Genomic DNA, 12106 nt, shown 5'->3' with positions numbered 1-12106 from the left:
TGACATAGAGTTGGACATGCAATTTCATAAATTAAGATTAGCAATATTAATGGTTCATACTATCTATAGATACAAATCATAACACACAACACTCAGTTGCAAATCTATGTGTCATTCAAGAAGATGTTAAGAAATTCTTGAACCATTTTACAGAATCTTTAGGGTATCTCTTGAGGTTGTCTTTATAATCCACAAAGTAGAGACCAAATCTTGAAGTATATCCAGCTGCCCATTCCCAGTTATCCAATAAAGACCATACAAAATACCCTTTCACATTGCATCCATCTTCTCTGCAAAATTACCAAAAACACAACCAAATCTTAGGTTGCAGACTTATTACAATACAAATGGCACTAGTAAGAGAAAAATTCATACTTGATAGAAGCTAGCAAGTTGGTTAAATAGTCATTGTGGTACTTGATTCTTTTCTCATCCTTAATAGCATCTTTAATAGGAGTAAGAGGGTTATTTGGGTCATCCATTCCTGAAAAATGAAAAAGTAAAGAAAGATCACAAAACTGAAATAGATTCAAATTAGTCTTTAACACGAGCTCATAGAAGAATTACCGTTTTCGGTTATCATGATAGGAATGTTGCCATACTTGTTCTTGATGTAGTTCATTAAACTTCTCATCCCTCCAGGAACTATGTACAGCCATATAGAGTTTGCCTGTTATTCCACGTAACTGAAAATTGTTAGTCAAGTTTAGGAGGGTAACTGAGTAGAGTCTAACTCGCGAGATATTCAAAATCGTCTTTGATATTACTCGAATAGAGTTCGAACTACTTGAATCAATTGCCGAACCAAGTTTTATATTGAGATACTCGTCTCGGCAAGCATGAAAGCCTAATCGAGCTTTAATTCATTTAGCTCTATATCGTTTATAGTTATATATACACAATAAAATACCCTTATTTCTATACTATAAATAATATATTTTATATAGATAAACGACTCGAGTTTAGTCTCGAACTCCATTCTAAGTCATTCTACTGAGTTCGGGCTTTTAAAATAAAACCTAATAAGCTCGAGTCGAGTTTTGAGTTCAAGCTTCTAAAATAAAGTTAATTTGATCAAGTTCAAGTCGAGTTTTGACTTTGTTTTACAGTCTGGTCGAGATCTAGTTTGATAGAGTTCCGACTCTATCAACTTGATTACACCCCAAGTTGAACTAAAGAATACAGAAGAAGTTCACTTCAATAAGTTGCATACCTTGTTTGAAATAGGCGTCAAGCCCTTGAATGCTGGTAAAAACAGGAACAAAAATAGAACACTCAGTTAATGACTATTCTAGTACAGTCAGAAAAAGAAACTTAAAACTATGTAGGGATTATAGCGGCACTTACGCAGTGTTGTAGCGCCAGAGTCTGCCTGAGAATCTTTAAGGCTAACTCCAGAATTTTCTGAGGCATAAAATGTAGTGTAGTGATTAATTCCCACAAAATCCAAAGACCCCTTAATAAGAGCAACCTCGGATTTGGAAAATGTTGGCAGCCGATCTTTGACTCTACTTTTCATTGAACTCGGATAATCCCCCAAGATCAATGGTTCAATAAACCTACAGGCACAGCAGCAATGATAAACAACAATTTACCAAGTTGGTAGAGTTCAACAAATAGTAGTTGTGGCAGAGTGACAAAACAAATGATTACCAGCCAAGCTGAAAATCTTGTGCTCTTTGAGTTGCCTCTATGTCTTTTGTAGAATTGCTTGCTGGTGTGAACCATATTACGTCAAGTGATATGCCAATTGATCCGCGTTGTTTCGCCTGGAAAAAATTGATGATGTTAAAACCAGTTTGTGCTAGTCATCGATGTTACACGGCAATGAAAATGCTTGAAGTCAGAACACGTTGAAATGAAGTGGTAAAAAGATATTGTTCTTTGCGAGAACAGGTTAAAAAATGAAGTTTCGGAGTTTCATAACCATTTGCAGTAACAGAAATGGAATTCCAAAATAAAAGACTTGATAAGTTTGCGTGCAACATAGCTTCATTATATTCATATGAACAGAAGCAGCACAATTAGTGTTCATCATAGAACATATAGTGAAATGAATTCTCTACCTGGTACTTTTTCCGGTAAATATCTACTACAGTTCCATGAGTAAGAATCACGTTATGGGCAACAATGTAAGGTTCAGTTGCAGAATTTCCAGCTCTGCAGAGTATACGCAGAAGGATGGAGCATCGTCCTGGAGCTTGGAGACCAACATCATACCCTTGAATGGTGAACGTGTGAGGTTCATTGAAAGTGATCCAGTGCTTCACTCTGTCACCAAATGCTGCAAAGCAAGTCTCGGCGAAGGCTGCGAAATCCTTTCTGCAGATGACTCGGGTCAAACAAGCAGAAACATAAAAGGTAAACTCTAATGGTAAATATTGATTGAATCAGAAAGTCATTTACATGATTTGTGGGCTGAGCCATCCTTTGTATCTGTCTTCCAGTGCTTGAGGAAGGTCCCAATGGTACAATGTCACATAAGGCTGAATTCCTGCATGTATTGACTCCAGTGAGGATTCATATTAGCTCTATAACTCCAGTGACGAAATGTTTCTTTTACAAAAAATAAGTTACAAATATTTAGTTTCGGAGTTTAAAAAGTCATTTTGGAAGCAAAAGCAAATTGCTAAAACGTAGAACTGGAGAAGTTTCCGGGCTACACCGATGACATTTATTACCACCAAGAAAAATGACTAAACAAAAAGAATACCTGCAGCAAGTAAAGCATTGATAAGTTTGTTGTAATGATCAATTCCTGCCTGATTTATAGCTCCACTACCATCTGTATGAAACATGTATTGATAAGTTTCCTTAATGTGATATGTATTCAAGCCAAATCACAGGGGAATGTGTTTTATCTGATAAACTTACTAGGATAAATTCGAGGCCAAGAGATTGAAAATCTATAGGCATCCATGCCCATATCCTTCATGAGTTGAATATCTTCCTAAATCATATCTAAAAAGTTAAAATATTGCTCTGCTAAAAACCGAATGTGGTTTTAAGTAGTCATAAATTGGCAAGAGAAGACATACAGCAAACCTATGGTACTGATCGACCGCAACATCAGCATTACTAAGATCAAGAACCTTGCCTGCAAGATAATATAACTTGATATGATTATAAAGATTGCAGACTTAATTCACCATGTTCTTTTATGTAGGCCTAATATCTTATAATTACCAAACGTTTTCGAGTGAGGTCAATTTTAATCAAACATTTGCAGGTGACGTCAATATTTAGCCCATTTTCAATAAATACATTTTTATTTTAGCCAATCATTTATTCTATTTTAATAATATACCAAATCTCTTCGAATATTTTCAGTTATAATCTAACCCTACCATCTTTCAGAAAATACTTATTAAAATTAAAAATAATTGACGAAATCGTCATAACTGAAATAAATAAAAAAGGTTCAGTATTTTTTGAATAAGAATGAACAATTAGCTAAAATTGAGAAGTAATTATTCAAAATGGGATAAATTAGTGATTTTAAAAGATTTATAAGACACTAAATCTTTTTTGTATTATATTTAACAAGAAATTTTTTTTCATATAAAATAATTATATTAAAACAAGATAAATTTTCAAAATAGGAAAATTATGTAATTATTTTTAAAAATTACTTTGCTATGGACAAATAAGAATGAAAAGAGTATTATACCAAAGGAATGTGAGAAAGAGTCCCAAATACTTGGTCCCCTCCCATCCTCTTTCACTGCTCCTTCATACTGCAAAAGTAATTATTAATTCATCAACATAAATTTAATGTGTTCATAAGCATGTTCCGGTTTTAGTGGTGCAAATATATTTGGCATGATTCACATTATCCCAATCCACTTCATAATTTATGGTGGGTCTGCTAAATAATAAAATATAAACAAAATAATGTGGAAATATGTTATTGTTGACTAATTAATTTCTCATTATCAAAACACTTGACTCTGAGTCAATAACACTGACCCACCAACCATCCATGTTCTTCTTCATAAACATTTCCATGTTCAACAAAACTCTAAACATTTCTTAATCACAAGTCAACATAGGGTCTTTATGAAATATAAATCGATATTAGAATTAAAGAGTAAGATACTAGAACTAAAAATCGACAATCTATAATACTAAAAAAAAATTAGAAAACTAATTTTCTAAACTTTTCAAAAAGATAAAATAAAGAATAATGGAAAATAAACGTTAAATCTTTCAAGTTTTTGTAAATAAAATTTTAATTTTAATTTTATTAATTTTAGTCAATATTAAATATTTACAACATTACTATTCCATATTTTAATTAACACGTGACATGTTGTATTAATAATTAATTTTAGAAAATATCTGTATAGAATCATGAAATAAATATAGTTACTGTATACATATATATATATATATATATATACATATATATATATATATATATATATACATATATATACATATATATACATATATATATATACATATATATATATATATATAAAGTTTATTTAGTTAAATATTACATATTAAATTAAATTAAAATTAATATTTCAAAGGCTTAATTTTTTAAAAATACCTTTATTTTTTTAATTTTATTTTTTATATTTTAAATTTTTAAATTGTCAATTTTACTCTATTTTTTAATTTTTGTTTCAATTGCATCTATTTTTCAACTCGGAGTTTTTAGTTTAGATATATCAAAGGGTTATTTAGACCAAGTGTTAATTATGAAGGACACATTTCAAATTTTTTGAGAGTGTAAAAACTCCAATTATAAAAATGATACTCTCTCCGTCCCATTCTAATTGAGAAAATTTCAATTGCACATTATTTAAGAAATTTTAGTAACATTACTTTTATATCCTTACATTACATTAAATGCATCATAAATTTTCAAAAATATGCTTTCTAAATGCATTAATTGAAGAGGGTATAAAGAGAAAAGTAGTGTGAAAACTACTCTATAAATAGAAAGTGTCAATTAGAATGGGACACCCAAAAAGGAAATAGTGTTCAATTAGGAGTACATTAAAACAAAATGGAGTAAATTTGACAATTTTAAAAAAATTGTATTTAAAGGAAAAAAATCAACAAGTTGATAATTTTTATGATTAAGTCTATTTTAAATTCTATTAAAATCAATAATTTTAGTCAAAATTTGTAAGAAGATGAAAAAAATGATTTGTTTTTGAATCATATAAAAAAATGCTCATATAGATCAAACTTTATACTAATGTATTAGAATTTTCAAGAATCATGTGGATGAGTGGACTAAATCAAACTCTATCTTGCTGCAATTTTTTATGGCTAGAGATTGTTCAAACTGGTGAAACCCGAAATAATAGCATAATTCAGATAGAACTTGAATAAAAAAAAAAACTCCATCATTAAAGCAGCATAAATTTGGTTATATACTTCATAAAACAAAAGTTATGGCATATATAACTCATAAAAATTGAGAGAGACGTCAGTTAATTTGTTCTTGTTATAACAGAACTTGCCACGTCCTTCAAATATGATAATGAGAGGATCATTAAAACTGCATCACCCTCTGCAGGTGACGTTAAAAGTTAACCCCTTCAAACGGAAAGTATCTAAGCCAAACCGTCAATGGCAACTTATAACATGTTAGCCAATCAGCAGAACCAATAAATAACATACAGAAAATGTTAAAATAAAAAATGATGAATTGAGTTTTTAGAGCTTAAAAAATATTTTTAGAAATAAAAATAAGGATCTAGCTAACACGGGCATTCGTTCAATCCACGCGCCCTGTTTCGGACACTTGACGTTTCGGACACGAGAGTTCGATTTTCACGTCAAAAAAATCCCCTTAAAATAACGGTGTTTCTCTGTGTCTGTGTTCAAGTGTTCCGATTTTCCGTGTCCATGTCTATAGTCTATACTATCCAGATACGAACTGAAAAAATAACAAAATATTTTTGTCAATAATAAAAAAGTTTAGAGTGAACTAACCTGAAAAGCAGAAGAGGCAGTTCCGAATACAAAACCTTTAGGAAAACTGGCTCTACTAATCTGCTGCGCTAAGCATGTCTGGATCTCAAGAATCAGCACTACCACTACAATAACCAATGAAATAATGCTTCTTCTCATCACTACTGCTAGTATAATCAATAATTTTTTGTGGAGAAAAAAATGGGCTGGTTATAAATCTGAAATATGGCGGACAGATTCGGATTTTATAATGAGAAAAAAGAAAAGAAAAACAGAGATATATATAGAAGAAAAGAAATAATAGAAGAATGGAATTATAGACTTATAGAAAGATGAGTCGGACTGGTTTGGATTTATATAGAAACAAAAAGAAAACAATTTATTGCATACAATTAATGGGTGATGAAAACCAATGGGAGTCGGTCCAAGTGGTAAGCGGCTTGGTATCGCTTAAGCAAGGTCTCGGGTTCGAGTCCTTGTGAATGCAGAAAATTTCCACTGGAAGACTCACCCACCATGCCAGGTGCGCGACACGGGTCGGATCCGGATTAGTCAGGGCGAAACCTTGGAAACCGGATGGGCTTACCAAAAAAAATGGGTGATGAAATGTGAAATGGGTTATGGAAAAATCGGTGGTGATAAGTGGCTCAAGACGGCGGCGAAGTGGTGGTGGTGGTGGTGGTCACAGAAATTTAAAAGTCTTTATACAGAATCTAAACGCGTGAAACATTTTATGAGCACATAATTTTTCTCGTTACAGATGGATTTTTGTAGATTGCTTTCAGACTAATGTTGCTTTGGTTTTGGGATTAAGCTTCTATTTTGTTTATTTCTTTGGGGTGTTTAAATTTTATTTTTCTTCTAGTTTTGCTTCATTGGTTAATGTATTACTTACGCTCACTCAAATTGGCTGCATATACATTCTTTTTCTTTAATTTTTGCCATTTTATTCTTACTAATCCCTCTAAGCTTTGGGAATTTACAGGTAGTGTGCTGCTAATAACTCAAACTTCTTAAATTAATCTACATTCTTCATTGTGAAATTAACCAGTGGCGGAACCAGAAATTTTTTATAGGAGGGTCGAGATTTAACATAAAAATTAACCAAAAAAAATTATCAATTCACCAAATCAATTTAATTTAATTTATGGCAAAGAAAATTACCTTAAAAAATTAATAAAAAAATCAATTTAATTCACCAAATCAATTCATCAAATTATGGCAAAGAAAATTATCAAGCAAATATTACAATAACCTTCTATATTAGTTTCGATCACTACGTTTTGTATTGTTCACGTCTTTTTAACACGTCTTTTTTTATTTTGAAGTTGAGTTCGGATTGTTTTCTTTATCATAAGAGTTGACGTTTTTTGGCATTCTAATAACAAATTTATCTACAATCTAAATAGATAAATTTTGATAAGTTCTATTTTAAAATATTCATAAAATACTTAAAACAAAATTAGAGAATTAATAGAATCAGCAACTTTTGATTGAAGTAATTAGAGACATTTAGGTTAATTTCTTTTAGAAAATTTGATTAATTGTTTTAGGAAATTAATAAAAGAATTAACAGAAAATTAATACAAAACTTAATACAAAAATAATAATTAAATTTAAAAATATTATGGCGGATATGCCGCTGAAAACAAAACTGATGCAAATAAAATTAACATCTTCATTTCCAAAAAAAATTAACATCAGTCATGTTTTACTTTATTTTACAAAAACAGCATTGCCTATTTGGCCCTCTTCTTTAAGTAAATGATGGGCCAATTTGGCTCTTCTCTTTTTTAAGGGATCTTTACAAAAATACCAGAAAAAGTGAAAAACTTACTTTTTTACCATGTAAAAAAAAGTTTTTTCAAATATGCCATATTTATCCGTCATATTTATTTTATGTTTATCTTTAGTTTATTTTTTGATTATTTTTTTATTTATTTTTTTTATTTTGTATTTATTTTTTTCAAAAAAATAAATCTGGTATAAAAGTAAATAAAAATAAAAAAATCTGGTATAAAAGTAAATAAAAATAAAAAAATCTGGTATAAAAGAAAGTCTTTAGAAAAACATAGTAAAAAATAATTTTTTTCAAAAAAGTGGTATTTTTAGTAAATTTCCCCTTTTTTTAATTAAAACATGGGCCAATTCAGCCCCTTAAAAGTACAATTAGGGTAAAAGTATATTTCACTCTTTCATCTTCCTCTTTGAACACTGAAACAAATTTCAGCGCTGTCAGCCTACATCAACTGCTAAGACGGTGACATAGGAGGGTCGAAAACAGCAAGGGACCGGTCAAGAGCAGCACCGGTCCTTCGGTCTTTCGCCGGCGAGGAGGGTCGGTCGACCCTCCTGACCCTCCCGTGGTTCCGCCACTGAAATTAACGGTCTATATTAAAAAACTTAACTATGTTAAATTAATCTACATTATTCATTTTATAGTGAAAGTGCAAATTAATTGTTTATAATATGTCATGTTCAATCAAGTTGAGAAAAATATTAAAATGCTTTTTATTTATTTTCTTTTTTTCTAAAATCAATAATAAGAGTGATTATTCTGTGGTCAAACCGAACTAATATGTTTAACCAACCTTTTTATTAAATTCCGTTAAACTTTTTGACTAACCAAATTAACTGAACTACCCGATTAATTCCAATTCGGTTTTATATTTTTTAGATTTTAAGTAATTTGTTTAAATCAATTAAGTTAAAATTAACAACGTGGCTAGTTCGGTTCAAAAAATAATATAATTAAATTAAATTAAATTAAATTGATAGATTCTTAGTCAAACCACACAAGATTGTAACGGCTCTTTTATTGATTCTATTAATGAAGAAATACAAACATAAGATGTTTATATAGTTACAACTTATGAAAAATAATTATAACAAAAAAGACTCACACAACACATGTGTGATACTTGTAAAACTAAGAGTGATACCCTCATACCAGGCTTACAATAAGCTTAACAAAAGCTATAAAGCACTAATGCAAACAACCATTGCAGTCTAGATAATCAAACAATCTAGAGCTCATCAAGTAATTATTGCGATTCTGTCTTGCTTAGAATCCTTAGGCTTTGTTATCCACGCAAGCTAGAGCATATATGTTACGTATGCTAAGCTTGAAATTTTCGGAATGACAAAGCATGTGGAGGAAGAGCTTTGATGAAGCAATCTGCAACTTGATTGACAGAGAAACTAGGTAGGAAATGGACAGTATCATCTTTTATTTTCTCACAAATGAAATGGCAAGCATGAAAGAGTAGAGTGTTTGAGGGTATAATTGTGTGATTTCTAACAATGTAGAAATCCATATTTATATAAGAATAGGTACAGGATATACATCTCAATCTAAGATTACAAGAATCAAGTAATTACAAAAATTTAGACTATAAGTGTGGCTAATTAGTAGTTTCCTTATTATGGTTGATTTCCTTAATACATGGGATGTTATTTCCTTCTGAAGATTGAACTCTATCACTCCCCCTCAAGCTGGAATGGGAAACTTGATGCATTCCAAGCTTGGAGCATAACAGCTGAAATTGTTTGCGCAACAGCAGTTTTGCAAGTAGATCAACAACCACTACAAGAAATCAGCCAATTAGCGACGGATATTTCCGTCGCTAATTGGCTAATATCCGTCGCTAATCTTGATTAGCGACGGATTACCGACGGACTCAATCCGTCGGTACAATTTGGGTCGCTAATCGTTTAGCGACCCAAAAAACGAACCGTCGCCAACTTACCGACGGAAATTTCCGTCGGTAAGTTGACCTGGACCTGTCGGTATTTTGGTCGGGTTGACCGACCAAATACCGACACATTTAGCGACGGACAATTCCGTCGCTAAATCAGCGACGGAACTGTCCGGCTAAATGTAGTCGCAAAATTGGACTATTTAGCGACGGATTTTCCGTCGCTAAATAGTCCAATTTTGTCGTTTTTGAGCATTTTAGCGACGGAATATCCGTCGCTAAAAGCTCATATGTGGTCGCTAATTTTTTGTTTTTTTGGCAGAAAATTCCCGTTTTTCGGCATTTTTCGATTTTCCCTGTTTTTGAATAGACCCGTTAACTAATCACAGACAGACACAATAGACAACAACAAATAAACAAAAACCGAAACACAAATAAACATAAACCGAAACCGTTATATATAAATAAACGGTAAAAAAGTATACAATTCGATAAATACTAAATAAGTCAAAATATGCAAACTGTATTATAAAAATCCAAGTCCAAATACTATACTACCCCAAACTAGTAGTGTCGTCAGCCGGTGGAGGTGGAGGTGGGGGAAACTGCGGTCGTAACTCCGGTGGGAGTGTAGTCATCAGTCGCGCAAGCTCAGTACGGATCCGCTCGTCGAAACCCGCCTCCACAGTACGGATCCGCTGCTCGACCCGCTCTTCAAAACCCGCCTCCACAGTACGCATCCGCTGCTCGAGTCGCTCCTCAACCTCTCTAGCAATGCGCTGCTCGATCTCCTCACTAACGACCGCCTGCTGCTGTGACTGGGATGATCCGCCGCGACGCAATCGGCTGCTCTGGCCGATGTAGGATGCTGAAGCCGAACCAATACCGTAGACTCGCTGCTTCTTGATTGCCTCGAGAGACAAAAACAGCTCGTTCTCGTCGATCGGCTCTGGAGTCGACGAACTCTCTTCTCCAGCCGCCTGAGACTGGGTCGCTGCAGCAAGCTCTGCCTGGAAACGGTCCTGAGAATAAAAATACAAATTTATAGTTTAGTAAAACTTTATAAAAATACTTCACAAATATTAGTTTTAATCTACATTTCTAACTAAAATTCGGCAGCATTTTCTCTAAAATTAGATCATCACCCATTTTTCAGGGACATCCTGCAACAACTACAGACAACTCTGTTCAACAATACGAAATAGCAATCACAACACCCACAACAAACACGTAAACATCCTATAAACAACTAACTATATAAAGTTATATTTATATCATAGTAAGCAGTCACTTAAGGTTAAAATAAACTTACGTTTTTATCCTTTGATCTCTTGTCAACGAAGACAGTCCGATCAGCCTTGGTCAGGTGCAACCGTACATGCAACTCAGCTAAAGTGGGCTCTCGACCGAGCTCCTCAGTCTATCATATGAAATGAAAAAGTTAATTAGTAGATAAACAGAATATATAACGATTAGTAATATTAAAAACTTACCATAACTGTCTTATGCCTCGTAGCCGATCTCGATCCTGCGGTATGTCGAACCGGTCCGGTGCCAGCTCCGGACGGCTCACTCAGCCGATTAGCTCGTGCTACCTCAGACTTCTTCTTAGCCTCAGCAGTATCCCAGTCTCGCTTCCACGACGCCCAAGTATCAGCACTAACACTGCCCTCTTTTTTATCTGGCTTCATGTTGTGGAGAGTATCTTTGTACCGATTAGCCGCATGTCGGTAGAAGACCCCTCTAATCAGGTCCTCAGGGTGGGTGGAGTCCCAGCAAAAACCCTTCTGCAAACCATTAATTAATAAAAACAATTAGAAATCAAAAAGACAGTAAAACATATATTTAAAATTTTAATTTAACAACCTTGAACTCCTCGAAGTAGAAGCCCTTATGCTCTGCTGTCAGCTTCTTCCACGAGGAACCCTCAGGGAACCAGCTAGATCGGAAAATGGGCAAGATCGCCCTCGATGCGCTCCCGCTGTCGTTCCTGCTATCTAGTAACCTTTCTCTGTACGTTACAAAAAAGTTAGTTTTCACATTTTTGAAATAATATTTGTTAAAAAAAAGTTGTCAATCATACCTTGCAGCATCAGGTGTAACTCTAATCCTCCCAGTCTCGTCCGTAGCTGGCGGCTGGTCCTGTGGCTGTCTCGCCGCTCTCCGCGGTGCGGGTCTACCCGCCAGCACCTGCTGCTCAGCCCCTGGATCCGAGCTCTCAAGTGGATCCTGCTCTGGGTCGCCACGTCCACGTCCACGTCCCTGACCAGTGTCCCTACCCCGGCCTCGGCCGGCAGAAGAAGAACCTGAACCTCTCATATCTGCAAAACAAATTACAAAACAATATTCGACAAGAAAAAAATAATCACATCTATTATAAAAACCATAACACATAATTTTTTAACAAAATAAAGTTACTACATCAACAAACGTAAATAAAAGTCAAAATTCTACAGAAATAACATTAAAAC

General features: G+C 33.5%; 2 protein-coding genes across 2 annotated transcripts; both read right to left on the bottom strand.

Annotated features, from left to right (window-relative positions):
* Positions 1-10: 10 nt before the first annotated feature.
* On the bottom strand, positions 11-6743 carry LOC126686651 (beta-glucosidase 40-like). Its single transcript, XM_050380793.2, has 13 exons — positions 5959-6743; positions 3671-3737; positions 3039-3097; positions 2875-2950; positions 2714-2785; positions 2407-2494; positions 2067-2322; positions 1654-1769; positions 1348-1559; positions 1214-1245; positions 568-670; positions 376-484; positions 11-290 (listed from the first exon to the last, which is right to left on the bottom strand). The coding sequence occupies exons 1-13, from the start codon at positions 6094-6096 to the stop codon at positions 116-118; spliced, it is 1503 nt and encodes a 500-aa protein (XP_050236750.1). The 5' UTR covers positions 6097-6743; the 3' UTR covers positions 11-115.
* Positions 6744-10189: 3446 nt separating this feature from the next.
* Positions 10190-11981, bottom strand: LOC126686652 (uncharacterized). Its single transcript, XM_056106333.1, has 6 exons — positions 11719-11981; positions 11502-11646; positions 11129-11422; positions 10948-11055; positions 10361-10657; positions 10190-10240 (listed from the first exon to the last, which is right to left on the bottom strand). The coding sequence occupies exons 1-6, from the start codon at positions 11952-11954 to the stop codon at positions 10190-10192; spliced, it is 1131 nt and encodes a 376-aa protein (XP_055962308.1). The 5' UTR covers positions 11955-11981.
* Between the last annotated feature and the right edge of the window lie 125 nt (positions 11982-12106).

This window comes from Mercurialis annua, linkage group LG6, assembly GCF_937616625.2.
Source record: "Mercurialis annua linkage group LG6, ddMerAnnu1.2, whole genome shotgun sequence".
In the NCBI taxonomy this organism is placed as follows: Eukaryota; Viridiplantae; Streptophyta; class Magnoliopsida; order Malpighiales; family Euphorbiaceae; genus Mercurialis; species Mercurialis annua.
Note: the sequence above shows the minus strand (reverse complement) of the source record. Positions and strands in the feature narration are given on the sequence as shown.